The sequence below is a fragment of the Athene noctua genome, chromosome 4, assembly GCF_965140245.1.
Source record: "Athene noctua chromosome 4, bAthNoc1.hap1.1, whole genome shotgun sequence".
NCBI lineage: Eukaryota > Metazoa > Chordata > Aves > Strigiformes > Strigidae > Athene > Athene noctua.
This window is the reverse complement of record NC_134040.1, coordinates 51,549,663-51,573,052: the sequence shown is the minus strand read 5'-3', so window position 1 is coordinate 51,573,052 and position 23,390 is coordinate 51,549,663. Positions and strand designations below refer to the sequence as shown.

General features: G+C 39.9%; 1 protein-coding gene across 2 annotated transcripts in view; it reads right to left on the bottom strand.

The window, feature by feature from the left end:
- BMP2K (BMP2 inducible kinase) overlaps positions 1-14,870 on the bottom strand; it is a 66,766-nt gene extending 51,896 nt beyond the window's left edge. For both annotated transcript variants that reach the window (XR_012633587.1, XM_074905359.1), the window contains exon 1: positions 14,485-14,870. Coding sequence is in view for 1 of the 2 variants with exons in the window: in XM_074905359.1 (XP_074761460.1) it covers positions 14,485-14,647 (163 nt within the window). In the remaining variant the exon portion in view is untranslated. The remainder of the gene's footprint in view (positions 1-14,484) is intronic.
- Positions 14,871-23,390: the final 8,520 nt, after the last annotated feature.

Genomic DNA, 23,390 nt, shown 5'->3' with positions numbered 1-23,390 from the left:
ATTTAAGTCAACTAATACCTACCTTCTCTCAATAAGGAAGAGAGCACAGAACATAATTAGCAGACCACCAACTGTTCAATTAATTTACTGTGAATATCCAAACATTAACCTCTTTTCACCTCCAGATTCTGATTACTTGAGAGTATTAAATGGGTCTGTTATCCATACTAACAGAAATGAAAAGTAGGAAATTATGGTAAAATTGGGCAACAAGTCACAATCCACAGGGCTTCATTCAAAGTCAGCTCTTGAAGTTCTAGAGCTAGGCTGTTGTGCAGACACTTGCTACCCAAGTTATGTTCAACTTGTGTTTTTAACAACAGAGGGAAGGGTAGTGTAGTTTTTCCTAACAAAAAGAAGAGCTTTCCTCTTAAATGAACAGTACAAGTATTTATGTTTGAAGAGACTAATCAAGTCTGCTCCCAGCACTGGTGGGGATGAGGAAAAACTTCAGCACAATGCAGTTGTCAGAGCTTCCTTATACAGGTTACTGTACAAAGACGGTACAACAACTTGTTTACAGGCACATCAGTAATAAAAGCAAAACAGCATTTAGTTCAGCATCTTCTAGTTCAGTGCTCATCTTTCAGCTCAGGAACAGCACTATCTTCCAACAAAGCATGGATTTTCAAGTGATTTTTAACTTTTGAGATGTACAGTAATGCAACCAATCCATTTATTTTCTTCAAATTCTTTCTTCCTTTGCAAACGTACTTCTTGCACATCCCAGTATACTTAAACAAACATGCTTCCCCTTTATAGAGCAGGTCAGCATTTTTGAAGCAAGTTTCCTTTGTACAGGACTACAAATTTCTGTCAAGCATTGCTGTTGAGTTTCCCATCCACAGTGCATTCATTACAACACTCATAACTGCATTCGTAACGTGGCAATTTTAAAATCTCCCTAGCTGGCATACACCAGTTCTGGAATTAAAATAATTAACGACTGAAGTTTAAAAAAAAAAAATTAAAAAAAAATCACATTTCTGAAGCCATAAAACACTTGGGTGAGAGCTGTTTGCAGGAGCAAGCAAGATTTTTCTCCAAGAGACGGAGCTTCACATCACTGATGCTTCCCTTTCCAAACAGTAACATTCAAAAACAAACAGGAACTCGCATAACAGAACCATACCAACCAACCTGAATACTGTAATTTTTTTTAGTCACAGTCAAGACTGTTGACACATGTGTATAAGAGATTATGCTGTATAATGCAGGCCAGAACAGGTAATTCAATTCCATTTCATTGTGCCATTAAACCTTTGGTTTAATGTTTACTTTAAACTTTAGTACACTAGACGTATCATAGTACTTAAGACATAACCAAGGTGATGCCTTTAGGCAGGATGTGTTTCCTGCCCAACTTTTTACAAGAAAGGTTCTCAACTTGTCCAAGTTGACACAGTAAGACACCTTTAACAAGCATCTCCTAGCAGAGTTAAAAAAAACCAAACAAACAACCCACACACAACAGCAGTTGTATCTTCAATATGTGGAAAGATTTTTTTCCCCATCACTCCTGACTTTGCTTATTCACTGAATTCAGCTCCAGCTGTAATTTACTCTGAGCTGAAAACAGAAGGAGTTTGAAAAACAGGATGATGACATTATCTGTAAATACAGACTAGACAGGCAAAGTTACTCATTCTACAACACTGAGGCTATGATACGATCAACAGAACATATGAATTCAATTCTTTTTATAGACTGATTTCAAGTGTCATTTGTTAAGCATTTTTCAACCACTTGATTTTTAACTCCAATATAATAAACAAGTTTCAAAATAAAATACAGTTCCAGAATGGTTAAATCAGTGGGTACAGATACATTATGTAACTAATATGCAACCACCGCAACTTTTTTGGAACAGAACTCCATTGTCATACTGAATGGTTATCACCCAATTAAAAATACCACACACACATCTTTTAACTCTTATACGCTCTGTAGTTTGTCTTATTTCCCTTAAAATCACTATTTTAATTTCAATTTAAATATGCAAGTGCAAGAATCCAGAGCAGAGAAAGTGAGAGAACCGATCTATAACCTCACACATGAACAATCCACTGAATATGACAAAGCTGCCATGGCACAGAAACAAGTCAAATCATAAGGTTCCCAGCTTCAGCAAAATGGCTAGTTCTACGGCATCTTGGAGAAGTGCCACCTTTCGTTGCAATAGAAACAAAAGAGTCACCAGGCCATGCAGAGATAAACCAAGCAATTCATAATGCTAGAAGCATTTCAGACCAAGGCAGATGTCACAGAAAAATTCTCTGGTTTCCTATTTTTCTCAGGCATCATACACATACTAAATTAGCAAGATGAAACACACATCTCTTCATTGGTAGAAACAGTCTATAGTCTTACATCTTCACATCCAAGTACAATCACCAGTGAATTCACTGATCATTGTTCATACACGAGCATGACCAAAACTGGATTAACTGGCTGGAATTAGTTGTTAAGAGTATCTGACATGAATATTTAGGGTGATCAGTATAAGGATTTTCATTATGTCATCTTCTTCAGCTGTCTGCAAATATTTGCATATGTTTAAACTCTGAGCATACTGAAGGAGCAGATATAGACCTATCTGGCATATGAACAACAGGGAACCAATAAACTTTCTTTAGAGCAAAACATCTGAGACTCAACCTGTTAATACCAATAAATAGAATTAAAAAATATTTTAGGTAATATTATTTCCTTGGCATCTGCATGAGGGCAGGCAGTTCTTAAAACTCTATCTGGTACATGTTGAATGCATTTGAATACTTCGATTTGCATACAAAACATCTCTTTATTACAACTGCTATGTGAATTATTTTACATCACTTCTATGCTTGGGATTTATTCAGTGATACTACTTTCAAACTCCACACTGTGACATCTGACTATTTAAAAGGAGACACTGAAACTTCTAAACAGTATAAGCAGCTTGATCATTTTAGATTAAACAAGCTATGCTGCAACAGCAACAGGATTCTGAGTATCGGTGTCAAGATTATCAAAATCATTTACTATCTCTCATTCATGCACTGTGTTTCAAGGCAGAGTCGGTCAACAATGATAACCATGAACAAGGTGGTTATTCATTAAATGGACCAGTCTAGAAGCCCACTTGTTTTTGAGTTAGTCTCAAAACCCAGAAATGTTAAGACTCATCTACCACCTAAATCCAAGATGTCCTTCAACAAAAACTTCCTCTTACAAATGCAGCTATATAGTTCAATGTCAGTTTAACAGAACAGCAAGTCAAAAGGAAGTAGTAAAATAGTTTGACAGAGACAACCAAATATTTCAAGAAAGCACAAATCTGGGAAGGTAATACCTTAAGTTCAAACCAAGACTGGAGGAACCTGAAAGACTTCTGCATGACTAAACCAAATTAGATGCAGCACATGATGTTTTCTTTTGATGAGTTTTTATATGATTACACTGCTTTTAGACTACCATAGCAATATAAACTTCTTTTCTACCTTCAAAATGCCTAAAGAACCTGTGGATAGCTCCTTCTGAGAACAAATAATTCTCCTTCCACTTTCATAAATTCACATTAAATAAAAGCCAAGTCATACTACATAAGTGCTAACGTCTAAACTCAACTCAAGGTGAAGGTCTCAACTCTACAGACACAGACCACGCTACTCAGCTCTACAGAGCGATAGCAGGGCTTCCAAAGATGCAATTACTTCATTTTCTTTTTCCCTAAAAGTTTATTTTCCTGCACATAATGCACAAAACAGAACCAATCTCACGTCTCACACTGACACACCAAATTTCATTCACCCTTCCTATTCTTGTCTCACAAAACACATGCTATATTCAAGTCCTTATACACATGTCAGCGAAGTAGTTAAATGCCTTATATTCTTTTATGATCTATTCGCTCTGTATCCAAGACATCAAGTTCAAAACCAAAGTACTAAGAGGAATCACCTCATCCGTTTACATCGCTGCAATTCTAAAGAGCACTTGGCTATGTCAGAGTTCTTACACAGCACAGACCAAACCTATGTAAATTTAGCAGTTAGATGAAGATTACCTCCAAGTTTTGTTCGTCCACAGTTTGTCTCTCCAAAGAAACACCACTTCCATATAATTTCATGTAAGTAATTCAGTAATTACGCAAAATAAAAGAAAAAATATTTACCAACAATTTAAGTTAAAGTACATTCAGTTTTTCAACCCACAAGAATTACAAAACCACATAAGAACATGACATTACTCACTGACTTTTAAAACTATTTTGCGTTTTGTAAGAGAAATGGCAAAATGCTGCAATAACAACTCACTGGAACTGCTACTGAAAGATGAGATGCACAGATACAAGTCAGTCAAATAAATTTAAAAAAATGAGAAGCAAAATGAGTCAGTACAACAGAACAGGAATTAAACCAAGAATTGGACCATTCCTCTGTATTAGTACATAACTCTTAAGAGACTTTCACAGTAAAGTTTCGAGGCACCACAGGAACAAATTCATCCATTAAAATAATGTGCAAACTTGGAAGGAAGCCCAACATATGCATTATTCCACATAAAATTTCCTCGAGTCCTGGAATATCAGAATTCCTTTCATAGTTCTGTATATGGCAATCAAGGCATAGTGTATTACAGAAGCTACGAGGAAGAAACCATCACAGAACCAAGATGTTCCAAACTCTACCCCTATCTCTTGTACAGACTTGTATGACTTGGGGCAAATCCCTTCTTACTCCTTTGTTTCTCCATCTGCAGAATTGTGACTGTCCTTAAGGGGATATAGTGTTCTTCAGATCAAGACCGGTTTTGACACCTCTTGAAGAGCAAGACAAAAAATGCTAAGAGGTGTTAACTTTCACATGAGACTACATAATTTCTTCAGTATTTTTATCACTTGTATCATAAGTAGCAAGGCAGACTTAAAAACTATCAAGGTTAAGAGAAGACTATCATACCATTACAGAGAAAACACTCCAAGTTAGCCAGCTTGTAGTTTCACAACAGACTTTTACAACACCCATGTTCATGTTGTTCAAGAACAAAGCAGCATCTCTTTTGCTACTCAAAACCCAAGAAATATTCCCCATCTAATTAAAACAGACCCCTAGGATAAAGGTGGGGGTTTTTTATTTCTGTTTGTTATCCTACTCTGTCCATTCTCCTCCACCGTGCTTCCGTTCACAGACTCAGTTCCACAACTGATCCCACCCATATCCAAGACATCCCACTGCTACTAGTAAAAAGTAACTAACTTAGACAAGTGTGAGCAAGGAATGCGTGAATCACAGAAGACAAACAGAAAGGTTCCTGCCTTCTCAACCAGCATATAAACACTCAAGAGACCGAAATCTATTCCAAACCAACTAGGAAAGCAGAAGAGGAACTCATCTTCCTTCCTTGTCAGCAGCTAGACAATGATGAAGAAAAAAACCAGAAACTAGCCCCTCAAGAGGAGCAGCGTTTCATATTCACTGCCTGACTTCTTAAGCTGGAGAGGAAAATACAGGAGAAGCCATCTCTACTGCAGCAGAACAACAGCCTAGGGATGATGTAACCTGCATCAGTGTACTGCTGCTTAGCATTACTGGGATCTGCAAACTAGCCTCAGACTTTCAGTTTAAGGTATTAGAAATAGGCAAATATTCCCAACATTTCAGAAAGCAGCTCTTCATCTAATATACTAACAGCCTTTAAGATAAAACCTATAAAAACACATGAGGAAAAATTTCCATTACAGAACAGATGCCTGAAAACCTAACAATTTCTTAGAAAAAGGACAGCATCTCAAGCAAACGAGTTACCATTAGTTGACTGACCACATCTGTGTTCCTGGCTAGTCCCAAGTGCAGAACAAAGTTTGTTTACTAGAACCACCTGCTATCTGACCCTCTTACACTCTGCATTTTGGCAGACATAGGGCATTCATAATGTCCATTAACACAACTCTGCTTACAAACAGCAACTCATTCGTCTGTGGTAACCTACTTATTTAGACTTATTATTGAGGCAAAAAATATCCACAAGTAAAATATAGGCCAAGGTTAAGAAATTACAGTTTTGCAAATGAAGACTTAAAAAGAACATTGAAAACCGAAACAATGCCAGAGCAAAGACGCACAACTGAAAGGATTAACACACTTTTCCTCTGAACCTGAGGTGAAATCTATTTAGCAAGAAGCAAGACATTCATCAGAGAGCATGTATGCACACATTTACAGCTAAAACAAACAAAACAAACACCTACAGCTAGAAAGATGTCTAACTTCACACAGTTGACGCGTGTATATATTAAAGTATGCTCATTCTTCCCAGATGCGAAAGGAAAGTGAGCCTGTAATTACGCTGCTCCATAGAGACCCATCTCTGGCATTAACTTCACCATGCACAGAAGAACTGTACAAATACTTCCATATGGGTAACATACTAGTTAATGACTGACAGCTCTGATATTACACTAACAAAAGCTCAGAGAAATAAACACACTCTTCCCAGAATCACTGGTTTCTAGTTAATACCAGTCTGGAAATGAATTCTACTTTTATTAGCTAAGAAAGTTTTTCTTTTCTATGTTGACAAGCAAAATATCTAATTAAGAAGCCAAAAATAAAACTTCCAGTTGAACCAACAACACACACACACACACAAAATAAGATCCTGCACAGCTTCTTTTAAAGCCAAACCAAGTCTCTCACAGACAAAGCTAATATATCCTCTATTACTACATGCCGCCTTACCCTTCAAGGGTGTCCAGGAGCTTCATAGTAAAAACACCTGCACACATACAACCCTTTTATGACTACTGTAACATTAACATACTTTAACAAAAAACATCCACAATAAAGCAAGTAGATGACACATATATTCATTATGTCTGTCATTTGTCAAAATTTGGCAAAGGAAAGATGGCTTGAGTTTGTGCATCATATTAACATGATACTGCTACCAATCAAGTTGCTTCTTCTATATAACCATCTGACTCTTGGCCACTATCCCAAAAACTTAGCTCTGAATTTCTAGATTCCAAAGTACCTGCTCTGTATTTAACTACTTCTGGGCACACACGACTTAAATTGATAAGTTTCTTGAAGAAGAATGGACAATTACATGCAGTTCACAGAGGCATATTACATGTTCATGTATATTGCAATGCAGAAAGGAGTGTCCTTAGGGGATGCACAGACCAATAATTTGACAATCAAAGAGCATTAGACCACGTGTCCAGAAGAGCTGAACTTGGCCTTTGCTGTACAATAGATACCTTTGTCATCCTACAGATGTTTCCTAATCTGTTAATTTCTCCATTTATACAAAAGAGGTACACAACAGCTCTGGAAAGTACAATGAGAATGACTGCTCTCCAAAAGTATGACCAAAGTTCAGTCAGTACACTACATATCTAACAAAACTGACGTTAAAGTATTCACTTTGTGTGTCACATTACACTAAAGATTTTTTTACCTACATATTGATGTAGGACTATAATCACATGCAAATACCCCAACTGCTTCCTGGCTTTTCTTTTTCATCACACAGACTGCAGCTATGTTCTGTAACAGGCGAAACAACGCTCTTGTTTCAGGTTGTTAGCTGCCTTCATTATGCTTGAGAAGCTCAAAGATAAATCCCAAGCACTACAGCAGAGGCTCCCTATCTTTCATTACCCAGAGATCAAAACTTGGGGTTCAGCATCTCACCACCTGCCATTCTGAAGCTACGCTTGAAGCAAGGCAGCCATACCTATTATTGGGACTGTGCAAGAGCTTTATGACTATTAAATGATACTTTTAACCAAAATGAAAATTACCAAGTTTCAAGTACTCACACTGTGCTTTTTTTCCCCCCTTTTTCTTTTTAACTCAAACAAACCATTTCTGCTACTCAAATATTACCAATGCAAAACTGTAACAGAGTAATAGACTTGACGTTTACAGTCACATGTGAACATAGATTCAGCAATATTACACTCTGAGAAAAAAAAAAAAAAAACAAACAAAAAACAGACATGACCAATTTCAACTCAAATTCCACAAGTTATCTTCCCAGCCAACCTTCCAGCTCATAATCCACCTGAAAAACTGAACTAGACTCCAACTGAAAATAAAACAGTAACTACTGCAAGGAGCAGCAAGTCACATGCTACGTAACCACTAAACTAATAAAAAAAAATAATGAACATGCCAGCTTGCCACATGTGAAACTGTCATGCCACACAGTCATGACAGCAGTGACCCTGCACCAGCTATATTCATAACACCTGACACAAAAAACAGGCTCTCCCACTGTACAATCAGAATCTCAGTTTGAAAGTCCATCCACACCACATTTAAATGCTTTGAAATACCATAGCTAACAGCTCCATTACAATGGTATATCTCTCCATTTGCCTCTTCAGAACAAAGCACACAAAACGAGCCACGTTTTCACAGGAGAGAAAGCAGTGTATGACGTACAGCAGCATGATTAAGAATTTATAGCAGCTGATGGAGTTGCAAATCCCCAAGATAACTTTCATATGCTGATTTTTAGGTCTTTAGAGTAGTTTCATTGAAATGGGGCTTAACAAAGCATCCTAGAAGGGCAAGAACCTTACGCACATCAACAAGTTTGTCTATTTGGATTACTAACTGGACTGCTATTCCTAAGACAATAAGGCAGAAAAAAACTACCCACAACAAGACTTTCAAGACTATCCTTATTTTACGACTGATTGTGAAAAACTTAATACACCTCCTTTCTGGACAATAAGTTAATCTTTACCACAGCTGTGATGTTGATCAAATTTTAAAACCCCAATTCTTCCCTTAGACAATTAATTGAAGAAAAACTTCCAGGAAGACACTTGCACTAAAAATTTAAGCAGCATCAGAATCTAGAAACTCACAGCACAAAAATCTCAAAAACCAGGACTCTGATTCCTCTCCATTAAGGTGACAGTTTTCTTAGGCCTTGACTGGACTAGTATGAAAATAAAAAGTAGTACTTGCAAATACTGCATACTCAGCTTAAGTAGGACAGTAGAGCTTGCAAGAAGCTCATTCATTCACTAGTTTGCCAGTAATTACTCCAAAAGGTTGCAGTGTGAGATAAATTATTAAAAGAAAGAAGAATGAATTTCCAAAAGGGAAGATTCAAGGTTTTCACTTGCTTCCCAATTGAGAGATCCCTCTTCACAGAAAACTATGTCTTAGCCATCATACTAAACAAATGAAGCAAACATTCTGTGCTATACAAATATTAACTAATTAACTTAAAAGCAATCACCACTTCAGTGGCTTGTTCCCTGCTTATCATTTTATCAGCTAGAACAGTAAAAAAACAACAGTATAACCACTATCACACAACTTCTTTCCACATATACTAGGGCAAAGGAAATAGAGAAAGTTACAGCACAAGAGCAGTAATGTGTCATGTTTAACCCCTCCTATCCAAAGCTTTAAGACACAGAAAAGCTCAAGAGTAGCCTCTTGCCTTTTCTAAACGCAGCAAGGAGACCAACCACTACTTTATATCCAGTTTGGGTACTTCTGGTTGCAAGTTGCACAGGATATTACCCAGTTTCTTCCATGTAAGTCTCTAGCATCTCATCTCCGCTTTTGTAAGCAAGGCGCTTGCTGGTGGGAAGGTTATAATGGAAAAAACTGCACTGAATTAATGACAAGAGAGTTTCACTTCCTCCAAATATAATCAGCCTAGTGCTTTCCAAAAACCAAAGTTTTCAGGGGCAAGATCATCACCCTCTTGTGCTATATTCATAGCACGCTAGGATATTCCTCATCTCTAAATAGGCTTAACATCTGTATCAGAGGCAAATAGTAATTATCGGATAATCCTGTGAAATCCAGTTCAGTAAAGTTCACCCACAACCTGATTAGCATTTGCAATATGTGACAAAGAAAACCAAACCAAAACAACAAAAAACCCCCCTCATGCTCATTTCTAGAACACTACTTCTTTTACTTCAAGGTTCTTTGCTGAAGATTACTCCAAGTCCAGTGGCACTGGAACAGTACGTAAGTTTACAACTACCTGTTGACCACATAATGCTTTTATCACAAAAGTGTAGTACCCCATTACAATATGCAAGCTCCAACCCTCTTATCTGCTCCAGATGGTTGTTCAATCATCTCCCATCTTCTTTTAGTAGGGGACCAAGTCCCGGCTCATTTTTTTAAGCAATTCTAGCTTAATGAACAAGCGGAGATATAGATTTCTGCCTCTTTGGTGGAATACTTCCAATGGGACAAATGTTTAGTACCTCTACAGGCTGCTCCCTTAAAGTGGGGTGGGGTGTGTGTCAAGACATGGACAGACAACAGGGGACTACTCCCTGACATGGAGTTACCCTATTTCTCTATTGGACTAAAAACAGTCTAATTAAGAAATCAGGAAGCATCTCAATATGGTACTAATTGCCCTGGACAACACGAGAACAACCAGCCTGAAGGACCCCTTGAAACTACAGTACTTTAAACGCCAGATCAAGATATGCTGGACACTGGATGACAATTTATTAGTTGTACCACAGTGGCAAAAAACACTACACAGTACTGCGGGGTTTTTTTAATAAAATACAACAGCATATGACCCATGATTCCATTAATCAATTCTGAATAGGAAACAACTAAAGCAGTATGATGATCATTTTTCCATACTCACAAAGTAGCTTCCAAACCAAGACAGTCATGTTTGAGAGTGAAGCTTGAGAGCCCACTGCACATTTCATGTAGTCGCCTTTTCTACCTTTTTTAAAAAAAAACCTGTGTCTCTGCTTATTTTTATTAAAAGCATACTCGCATACTAAATTCCAACACAGCACTTAACATGCCCACTTTGGTCTGGTCATGGTACAGAGACAACTTCAAACCTGGAAAAGCCTTTATTTACTCAGTTTAAACACCCCCAAGTCCTGACAAGCAATCAAGAAAATAAGACAACTAAGTGTCCTTCCAATGTCTGTTATAGTCTCCAGAAAAATTAGTTTTACTGCAGTTCTTACACTTCAATAACTCCTTTCTGTTTAAGTCAACACAAACAACTAAGTAGTATTATCACCATGTCAAACAACCTTCTACCTCCACCTTACATAAACTGAAAATGTTTTGGGAAGTTGCTAATTTTTACTTTCCTTTTCACTCTTCACAACATTAACTGTTTTGCACTGACATTTTACATCAATTTAAAAGGATATTTCATACTTTATCGCACCCAGTTTCCTGCAATTTCTCAACTAGAATGTCTTTCAGTACTGGAGTCACCATAGCTAGAGTTCTGAGCACACCATCTGCAATTTTTAAGAGAATTCTTCATATTTTTGTCAGATTATATTTTCCAAAACTTCAGCCGCATTGCACATACTCTTGTTCAACAGAAAGATATAAAGAGAAGACCTTCATTCTGTTTGTGTAAGTCATTTATTCCGCATACTTCCACCATTCCCTTGAAATGAGTAGGAACTCGTTTTCTGCATCAAATTTAACCCAAATCGATTGGGTTTTTTTCCCCCCATCTCTGAGAACTAAACCTTAAAAACAAATACCTGCATCCACCATACTGACCACTGAGTTATGAAGGCTAAGAAGGAACCAGAGGAGGTGTGTTTAAAACAAGAGAAACCATCTAAAAGTCTACTAAAGGCCCTTTAACCTTTACACCTACTTTACTAACAAAAGGTGCAGTTGCTTTAGACAGCATCATACATACTTATGCAACAGCACTAATTATAATGCTACATACTTTTGCCTTTAAAACGCTGCAGTAAAACAATATTGTCAAAAACTACAGAAAAGTGTTTTGAGGACAACATTTGTATCAACACATGAAATCTAGCAAAGATTCATTGCTTCAGCCTAATAAGGTAGTTACAAGCTTGAGCCTCTTGGCATCACCACTGCCACTTGCTCTAGTTACCGGGAGTCTAAGTCCTCTGCAAAACCAAGAGCTAGCTTCCTAAGAGAACTCGGAAAATTTGGAAGGCGTATGTGGGGGTGTTTAACTGTTTGAATCTAACAGACATATAATGATATTAATTCTAATACCTAGTAATAAAGCCGATCCATACCACACCACTGCTAACAGAATATTACATAGCCATTCTGATTAGGCTTGTTATGTTCATTATATTCATTAACTTATTAACAATGCTTTGTGACACAACCTAAAACTCTCACATGAGCCTCTTAAGGCAACTTGTAAATGGTATTACACCAACACTGAATAACAGGAACTGCCTGACAAGCCTAAGACCCTCAGTAAGACTGGGTTTCAGAAAACAAAAGGAAAAAAAGCCTTATGCAAAGGTACTAAGAAGAAAAAAAAATGTTTGTTTCCCCTGACCCCCAAGGAGGAGGATTATTAAGCAGGGGATTTATAAAATGTTAAGTATTAATAATAGATTGAAATATGACTAATATATCATCAATAACAAACAGTTACTTATTATTAATTGTTACTAAGTCAAGGGAAAACCTGACTGTCAAGAAGTAATTCCTAAATAAAAAGCAACTTTTTCATTCATAAACTATGACTGTGGTCAGCTGGGAGTACCAGAGTGCCACTTGAACAGTGGCCGTCCCACCCTCACCACAGGCACACGTCTGCTCCCCACACACGCACTGTTAACCCAGCTGCTTCCCGACAGTCGGAGGAGTTGTAAGAGTATCCTTCCCCCGGCTCCCTCACTTCCCTACTACCTCAACCATGCCGTTATGTCACCTGTTATTTTATTCTCCTCTAAGCTTTTTTTGGTCCTCCCGACTGACTAGCTCTGGTGTTGGCTTTGAAGACTGTTCCAAGATGCAGATTTACACCGCCCTGACTCTTATCAGTACTAGTCCTAGGCATCCATATTTAAGAGACCACATCAAAGCTGTAGAAAACTTTCTATTTCAGTCTCAAAAGTAAGAAAGCCAATTTGCCCCACACTCAACTGTTAAAATTCATGCTCCCCCTGCCCCCAAGCCCTTAAGGGCTATGCATTTGTTTCTGCAAGCTACAGAACGAAAAAAAAATAGTGATCTATAGGGACTTCGCACATTATGAGAAAGCTTTTAATAATATGCTAGACTGAACCAAGCACCATGCAATTTTTCTCCTTTCCAGTACATACAGGGTTTTTGTGTTACCTCCACAATTTGTTCAGGAGCCTATTTCTATAATATTTTTTAAGAAGTCTCTATCCATCACCAACCCTGCAGAAAAATTATCTGTAAAACCGCAACTTTGAAGGAGCTCTCAGCAAGGACCACTCATATTTTAGTCAACCAGCTCTGTCCTCATTTTCAAAAGTCAAAGATAAAACATTGCCTTCTAAATATTAACTACCAATTCCAGTATTTTACTAAAACTTTTTCCAGACAGCAATGAAAATTTAAGTACCATCTATATGCTTCTATTTTAAATAGTAACAGTATCTGCATATACTTGTTAAAACCGCATCTTAAGTCTTCATCAAGAAATGCACATAAGCAATGAAAGTTTACTAGTACATTTATGCATAAACTAATCTAAGCAATACACAGACATAAAAATGACAAAGATAAAATATTTTACCCCCAACATTCAAAGCAATGTGTTGTAGTACTGTGAAATTCCATAACTACAAAGTATACAGGACTAGTCCTGTGCTCAATGACCTAGGAAGTGAATTACACTTTCTATATTACAACATCGGCTGCCATCAACTATGAGAGATCAACACTGCACAGTTCCCCACACACAGAATAAAACTCAAATATGGCTGTTCTGATGATGGCCCATGCCAGTGTCTATTCAAGTAATACAATTAACAAAGCCTACCCAATTCTGTGACTACCTGAATTCATACAATTCTTCTTTAAGACCCAGTGGTGGTCCAACGGCATGAAGAGCAAGTTAACGACAAGTCAAGCACCCTGCAACAAGGGGAGGACAGCGATCCTCCGCAGCAGAAGTTGCTCGCACTGCAACTTCACTCGTGACCCTGCCAGAAGCCTACTGCATTCCAGCAAGGAAGATCGTGGGGTTTAGTTCTTGGTTTTTTCAGATTAGCTGGCAAAAACCTACTACAGGATTAAACCGCCCTGTTCGAAGGCACCGGGTACTGGCCACACCGTCTCTAACCCCAACTGATCTGACCCAGCGAATCACCGGCCCCACCAGCAGTGTGCTGCTCTCAGACATCTCACATCGCTTTACTCACGACATGACAGAGAACATTAAGCCACCTAACGAGCCCCAGGCACTAGTCAAGACAAAAAAAAACCCAAAACACAAACCCCCCAAAAAATAAAAAAACAACACAAAACCCCCTTAACCGGCTTACAGCGGGTAAGCAGCTATTCAGAGACGGGAACGGCGCGCCAGCGGCTGGCAAGGGCGGGGGAGCCCGTCCCGGAGCGGAGCGGGGCAGCGGGCCCCCGCCTCGCCCCACGGCCGCGCTCGGCCTCTGCCGTTCCCTCCCTGTCCCACGGGCACCTCGCACGGCCCGCTCCCGTCCCCCCACCCCACCCACCCCGTTACCTTCTGCCAGCAGCTCCTCGGGGGTGACCTGGTAGCGTCCGACGGCGAGCACCTTGCCCAAGGCGACTCCGCTCCCCCCGCCGCCCCCGCCGCCGGAGCCGACACAGGCCGTCCCGCCGCCGCCGCTCCCCTCGGACTTGGGCATCCGAGAAAACTTCTTCATGGCGAGCGGGGCCCCGCCGGGCCCGCGGGACGAGCGCCGGGCGCAGGCGGCTGCCTGGCCCGGCGCGGCGCAGGGCGGCCGCGGAAGAAGCCGCCGGCCGGGCGGCGAGTCTGAGGCAAAGGGCGGCCGTTGCCCAAGGGCTGCCGGAGCGGGGAGGGGGCTGCCCCGCTTCACATGCCGGCCGCGGCCCCCGCCCCGCTTCTCCTCACCCGCTCGCCCGCCACCGCCGGCTCCCTACGCCCGCTCCGGGTGGGGGTGGGGGGGGTGGGGGTGGAGGAGGAGGAGGAGGAGGAGGAGGAGGAGGAGGAGGAGGAGGAGGAGGAGGAGGAGGAGGAGGAGGAGGAGGAGGAGGAGGAGGAGGAGGAAGGGGGCGGTCCCAGCCCAGCCACGGCCCCGCGGAGGGGGAGGCAGGCGGGGAGGCAAGCGGGCGGGCGGGGAGCGGGGGGAGCAGCGCGCCGCCGGGAGCAGCCGCCTCGCCAGTGTGCGGCGCCACGGCGCATGCGCAGCCCCCGCTGCCTCACACGCCCCCGCGCTACACACGCCGCCCGCCGCCGCCGCCGCCCGGCCGGAAGTGAGGTTGTCGGCCGCGGGCGAGCACGTGGAGCGGCGGCCGGGGGGGAGCGAGGCGCCCCGCGCAGCACCCGCCCGGCCACCACACCCCGCTCCGCCTCGCGCCTTCCCTCGCGCCCATGCGCGCGCGGCGGCTGTCAGCGGCCTCGCGGGCCTCGCGCCCCCCGCGGCCCCGCCATGAGTCTCCGCGGAGCGACGGGGCCCGCCGAGGGAAGCGCCGGTGGGGCGGGCGGCGTCCCGCAGCCCAGGCCCCGGCCGCCCTCAGGGCGCCCACCGCCCCTCGCCGAGCCAGCCGGCTGCGGGGAGTGCCCTGGGGAAGGGGCCTGCGGAACGCCGCGGGCTGGCGTGGTAAAGCACCGCGGTGGCAAAAAAGGCTCTGAACGCGTGGTCGGCCGGCGGTTGCCTGTAGGCCCTCTGGGGTCTGTAGAGTGCTCCCTTCCAGGGGGGGAAATAACTGTAAAAAGCGTTGACGCCAAGTGTAAATTGTCAGTGATGGGTCTCCACACAGACATTAAGCAGAGGTTCGGAGTTAACCAACTGAAAAGAAGTGGTAAAAGGATGGATCTGGACAGGAAAATATCAGCTGTAAATTTTCCACTGTCTGTGGGACATCTTACCTATAGACATTGACCCTGGGAGTTTTCCAACGCAAGCTTCATTCCAGCTGTGGAATTTTGAGGAAAATAAGAACCGGTTTTGAAAAACAGTTTTGGAACTGTAAGAAGCCCTGTCCCACTTAAGTTTATCAGCTTGATTGGAAAGGCAAAGAGCCACAGCAATCAGAGAGCCACTGACTGTAAGGTACATCGTTAGCACTGTGCTGCTAGATGGCAAGCGCGGCTATTTAAGGCAGTATTTGACACAGTTCCCTGGAAACACCACTTGGAAAACACCCTACACTTCCAAATCATTTATCTTAAATTTCCAATTCAAATTCACATTCTGACTGAAAACAAATTTCAAACTGTCCAAAATGCCAATGACATCCAGTTTTTGTATTTAAAACAGTGATTCTAGCCATCCAAAAATGGTGAAAGGAGAGTCATTGGAAAGCTGTTCTCCAAGCCTGTTCTCTTGGGGTACTCCCCCCCCCCCCCCCCCCGTGCAAATACAAAAGAGGTGGTCATGCATATTTTTTTCCCTCTACCGAATGAAACCATACAATAAAACCAAAATTGATACAGGATCTCCTGTCAATCTCTCTTATGAATGAATGAAGCTGCATTTTTGGCATCTGTAGTGGGAATTTAGCAACACAGCCTTTCACACCAAACACGTAGGTTTTGGATGGATATCAGTTGCAGCTAATCGCTTCAGTAAAACTTCTGGAGAAGTCAGAAGCTTAAATCTTTTGGATAATGTTTCAATAATCGAATCAGGTTAGACTTAATCGTATTGCTATACTCCTAGTAACAAAATGACAATATTGCTCTATTAAAGTGACAACTTGTCATATATTCAAAGCACCACTACAGCTATTTGCACTAGTAGTCCCTTTCCATAGTCATTGCCACCCTTTCAGTAATGGGAGATCAATTTTTCAGCAGCATGTAGAGACTCTAAATTCAGAGTTTTCCTTAGAAAAGAAAGGTGTTTTGACTGCAGATGAAAGGAACAGAGTACTGTGAGAGGAATGGCATTTTGTTAATGAGGGCATTCTTACAGTGAGATATGTCTGTGCTCCATAGATATATGCTTTTAATTATGTCTTTGAGAAAAAGTGCAGCTGGATTAAAAGCACATAAGTTTAGTGCCAGTGAGTAATACAATTTTGCTTGTCCTCAGTAAAAATAATGTATTTTCTGAAAGTCACTGCAAAAGGGTAGGATTGGCTTTTAGGTTAGCTAGTTAGTTTTATTTGTTGGGGGGGTCCCTATCCCAGCCCATGAATTTTTGTTCTTTTTAAAGTAAGAGACTGAATTATTGCTTAAGTTATTTGTAGGCTGGACAAAATGAGAACTCCTATTATACTGGGATTAACTCTACTAATCTCTGTATTGACATACTAGAGGATGTAGAGGTCGACTGCAAGGCATGACCGGCAAATAAGTGTATCAGTATTGCACACCAAGTTGTGGTGATAAATGTGTAGGTGGCCACAGAACTGGCTAGTCTCCTGTGAATAATCTTGAAGAGCCACGTCGCAGCTATCTCATGATGTTCCACAACCCATTTAATTGCAAACTTGGCACCCAAATGGTCTTTTTCTGTAAGACGCCAGCATGTTGTGAGGAGGCTTTTTGTTAGGGATTCCCTTTTATTCAGTATAGGTCAATGAAGTTGAATAATATAAATTTTGACAAATCACTTTAAAAGTATGGGCCTATCCTTCAAGCAGGTAAATGAGTGATAATTTTGAATATGTGAATAAGCCCACCAACTTGGATTAATTCCTCACCTGAGCAGGACAACATTTTGACATTTCTAGAAGATACATTATTTTCCAGAAAGGAAGAGTTGTGAGACTTCTTTCACTCACAGTATGAACCCCAAAGTGAACCTTGCTCTCCCTTACTGAAACGAAACTTCACATTTGGTTCAGGCAGAGCAGGGATGCTTTGGTTTTCTGCATCTGGAATGTGTGCAGTAAAACCAACTGATTTAATGCAACGCGTGCTTGACAGTGTGACAGATGAGAAAGTTCTTTGCATTACTTTAAAACAAAAAAAGGAAAGCAAATTTTAGAACCTTGAAAGTACCCACAAGCACAGTTATTTTCTGTTTGATGTGAAACAGTAGATGGTCTGAAGAAAAAATCCAGTGACAACAGCAGATCAGAAGCATGAATTTTAAAGTGAAGAGAGATCAACTACAAAGGTGGAGAAGATGGGGAATCTTAATGCAGAGGCTTCACCTGAAGCTGGAATATCACATTATCATTATTGGGGGGTTTGCTATATAATGCTTTTTTCTTAAACCTTCAACTCGATGAATCGTGAAGTCACAGGAGATATTCAGCTTTCATTGTCAAAAAAAATAAAGAGCAATAAAGGTCAGCTTCTGCTTTTTATGGCTGTGGAGTCAAAAGTGAACTTTCACTGCATGATAACAGAGAGAAAACAAGTCCCTGCCACATGCTGTGTATGTCTCCATCACAGTATTGGTCCGTCTTGGTTCTTCTTTTCTTTTATTACCTGAGATCTAGAATGCTGATACATTCTTCCTTTTTTAATAATTGTGTAACGGCAGATTTATAATGGCATATAAATTATTCCACTTACTGTCTTTATTCAGCACATAATATGCATCTTGAAACTTCTCTCACAGTTTTACAAAAGCAAACCTCCGGATTATTTTTTTTTTCATACAACAGTAACCATACTCCCAGTGTCAAGATAGTGAGAGTCATAACTTGTGTCAGATAATGTATTTGTGACTTTATTTCAGAGTGCTTGAAATCTGTGTCCCCTTCCTGACTCTTGGCATGCTCTTTCACCTCCCTATACAAAAGTTTTCCATCTATAATGTCAGAATAAGGCACATGAAGTATGCTGCTTCGACTCCATATATGAAGAACTTTCCCATCTATAAAATAGCTTAATGATTATTTACTCCATTGTAAAATACTTTGAAGATTTATGGAGGAAAGCTGTAGGTGAGAAAACTACTTGAAAATGAAACATCAGATATTTCACATGTGCTTAGAGTTTGAAATGTGATGATTTAATCCTCTTTAAACTGCTGAATAGTTCACATGCCTTTACCTTGATGACTGTTTCTTAAGCATTTTTCTCCTTATATCTCTTCCTACTCATAACTGTTTCCTCTGTACAATACATAAATTGGTTTTAAATCAATCCCATGAGAATAAAACAGCTTCCTGCAAAAATATTAAATATCCCTTAAGGAAAGTAGTTAGTAAGGCAAAATAGAAGTCAAAAACTTTCTTTGTGTGAGTGTTGTTTTGGAAAAGTCTCTTGCTGTTTCTGGACAAATGCTTTTCATTCTCATTACCCAAGATGAGCATTAGAAATGAAAGGAAAAAAATTTATAATTTTCGAGAAATATGTTCTTTACATATTAAAACTTTTTTTTAAAAAAGTGTCACTTCACCTTTTTTCTCCTTCAGTTAAAGCACACAGATCTGTGTCTTTGTGATACAGACTCTTAAGTGTAATTACTGCAATTAGTGCAGTAAAATTTTTTTGTCCTTATACGGTTATGTGAGGGTTATGTGAAGGTTATGTTCTATTTTGTAATAATTCAGTTAGCGTGAACAAAAGCACTGCCAGAGAAAAGGTTTTCCCAATAAGCACTTTTATTCTTTTTCCCTTCTTATCACCTCATTGTTGCATGTTTGTTTTCCTTCTGGTCCCCTGGGAGCCGTGAGAAACATCATTTTACACAGAGAAATAGCTACACAATCTTCCTATCTTAGTAAATACTGTGTCTTATTTTCATACTGCTGACCCTGATGGAGTCTGTTTTAGACACAGTTACTAAAACCAGACAAAATGTTTATGATGAGCTAAAAGCTAAGAAAACCCCAGGAGACAACTGGTTTGGGTTTGGTTTCGCTTTTTTCTGAGATCATATCCCAGCTCCACATCTCAGAGCCAGTAGTAGTAATGAAAGAATTTTTTTTTGTTTGTTTGCTTAATTATATATACAACATAGCAGAAAGATTTTGGTATGTTGTGAAACATGTTGGCATGGAAAATATGTTGATGTGGGGGAAAAAAAAAAAAAAACAAAGCAAAAGATTGAAATCACTTGGTGCAGAGAGATGGCACAAGTCAACTAGAAAGCAAGTGCATTCTCTGATGTCTCCTCTGGTTTTGAATATTTGAGCAGCAGTAGAGGCTTTGCATTGACCTTGTGAACAGAGACAAATTTTCATTCGTTTCAAGTTTCTGTCAGCCATTCTAATCAGGAAAGAAACACAAGGAGCTGTGGAAAACAACTAAGTCACAGCTTTCTGACATTAAAATGGAAACAGAGGAGGGGGCTGGTGAAAATATTTAAGGTACAAATAGCTGACATCAGTTTTGGTGACACCCAGAGCAGCTCTCATTGACACTGAGGTCAAGAGTCTTTTATTGCAATGCAAGATTCGGTCATTTTGTACTACAGCCCGCGTTGGGACCAAACAAAATATCAGTTTCTTATTGATATGACACTTGTCTGGTTCGAAACAGCAATGGAAAGTGGGGTAAACATAAAGGCAGATGTGTTTGTAAGAGTCCCCGGTAGAAACCCTAGAGGAAGGAATAGAAAAGAGGTTATAATGGGCTCAGAACTCTTTGCATCTTGACCTGGTAAATTGCTCCACATTAATAATAATCTGTTTCCTTGCTGGAGAATAAGTCTCCTGTGTTCATCCTGATGACCAGGACTCTGGCTTCATTTGATAGGGTAACATATTCCTGTTCACTTTTAAGAGTGTTCTTAGATCTATATGTGACCTCTTGAGGTTGAACTCTTCCCTGCCTTCTATTGTCCAGGTTTCTGGTTATTCCCAGATCACCACCAGTCTGGATTATTTCATTCTCTCTTATAAACAAAACCTGATTTCACCCTTGCTTTAAGGACTAACTTTTGCAGTCCTAAACATATCTTAGAAGTTTCTCTTACAGGAATGAAGTGTGGTTTGTGAAGCCTTTTGAAGGAAGGCCACCATCCTAACTTATTTAATGAATAAGTTGGAAAAGTTATGCATGTGACTAAAACAGGTGGCCTTTCTCAGCAGTGGTTAAACTGTAGTACACAGTTTATAAAGAGTCTGATGATGCTCCACAGTGATCTGGCTGGTAACACAACGTTCCCCTTCCTGAAAGCTAAACTTTGTTACAAGAGAACTAAAATGCCCAAATTCCAACACTAATACTACCCTCCTGCTTCTACAACTACTGCTGAGATAAAAAAGGACAAAATGTGAAGGTCAGGCACAAGTGGCAAGCCTGAATGATATCCTAATTTAAGCAGTATACAAATTAGAATATAGCATTCTTCATTTAAGTACCTTTGAGATGTAAATACATTATAGTGAAAGAAAAAACCCCAAACATCACTAAAAACACCCAAAATTACTTGTAGCAGTAAGAAGTCATTGAAAAGCCACAGCCATTGAGGTTCAAGAAATCATTTTATTTCAAATTGTTTTCTTTTTACCCTATTCAGAGAGATAGTTTTTACTATTAAAGTTGTTCGATGAAATGAGCAATAGACTTTTTTCCCCCGTTTTTTTTTTTTGAGTCTTAGAAAACTGCAAAAATACCTCTGGTCATCCATCCTTATGCTAAAAATACTTACTTCTTTATATAGTCTTATAAGCTTGAAGGGAAGGGAAAAAATCCTTGGAACGGAGAGCCTGGGAAGAAAGAATGTCTTTTGGGTCAGAACTGAACAGTCTTTGTGCTGCTGCACATTAAAACATTGAAAAGGTATAACTATCATAACTAGAGAAGTCATTGCTGCTGACTTGTATCTTTAAAAGCCCACTTATAAATACAGTTACATTGCTTATAAATTGTTTAATTTTGCAAACAGGTTATTTCCACTCACAAGGTGTTAGCTGAAAGTACATTTCAAATACTATGGAGGTATGAACTCTACTTTTAGTTTTGTTTTGTTTGAAAAATCATTAAGACTTTTGCAAGTTGTTTAGCCAATAGCATTTGCATCCAGGCTAAGGAAAGGGAAGAATTTCATCTGCCATTAGGGTAGTTGAAGTTACATGCCACAACAGAAGTATTGGAAAAGACGGAGAAAAGAGAATTGATGCAAGGCTATGCCAGATCTAAGTAGGTACAGAAATATTGTAATAATTGTTCATAATTTTGCAATAGCCTTTCCTAGGCTGTCCATTATTCCACTATGCAAAAAGACAGAGGCAGAGCTATTGCATAGCCTAATTAATGACTGTCATTTCATGCTCTGCAGCCCGAGTGCATATTACATAGGATAGATAAGTCTTTGGCACGAGATGGGAATAACTTTCTGTTCTGGAAAGCAGAGAAGGTTATTAGGGGAAGAATTATATTGTAGCTGTTTTTGAAGAATATGTTGAAAGTAAATCTAGAAGAGTGAAGTGTATTGAATGTGATCACAAAACAATTACATTCACTATGTAAAGAAAGGACTAGCAGTGGCAAAGCACAGATGAGGGACTTCAGAAAACCTCATTAAGTATCATGACACTTATGGATGGAACCTTGGGGTAGTAAGGCAGGGCAAAAAGTTGTTCAGAACACCTAATGACTTCTGAAAGGTACATGACAGACTTAGCAGCAGAATGATGCAGTGGAAAGACGGACAGCTAAGGAAATGATACAAAAATCTGAAATAGAAACATTTTAAAGGATTTTATAAATACGTGGAAGAACTCAGGGCTACCATTGCCTGTTTGACTGTGAACTGGGGCACTGCAGTAGTCTCCCCTGGAATGGATTTTATTTGAGATCACTGGATCGCCTGAATGGCAGAAGAATTTACACTTCCAAACTGTTTTCATGACTCAATACCTGAGGGGAACTGAAAGTAATTTGGAGGGGAAAATCCAGAATCAGAGGGATCTTTAGAAATGGTGAAATGGTCTGAAAATAACCTGGTAAGATTCAACAAATACAAGTGCAATAGCTAAGGGCAAGAGGAAAAAAAATTAGAAGTATCTGACATGGCAGCAGGTATGTCAAAAATGGTCTGAGAGCTACAGTGGCTCACAGTCTGAACAGAAATCTGCAATAGAGAAACAAAGGCAAAATACAGTCCAACACATATTGAAAGAAATTACATCTATAGGACAAGAAGGTAACTAGTCTGCTGAGACTTCACCTGAAGTACCACATCCTATTTTGGGTCTCCCACATTAAGTTATTTTATATCAATTCGTTCAGAAAAATGCAGCAAATACAAGAAATTTAGAAAAGATGTCCTCTGAAGAAAGGTTAAACAAGAAGAATCTCTGGAGAAGAGGAGAAAAGAGTGAGATAATTTTCTGTGATGGAAAAGTTAATTACACGAAGTTGGTCAACGTTTCTCAGTATTTACTACTAGGAAGACAAGAATAATTTGTCTTAATTTACAAGAGAGAAAATTAAAGCAGGCAGTGGGAAAACCTTTGCTATAATTAGGGTAAGGAACCAATAGAAGAAAACTTATTAAATGCAGTATCCCTATCAGAAAGGTTGTAGAAGCTTTAAAATTTTCAAATCTTCATCTTGTTTTTTCTAAA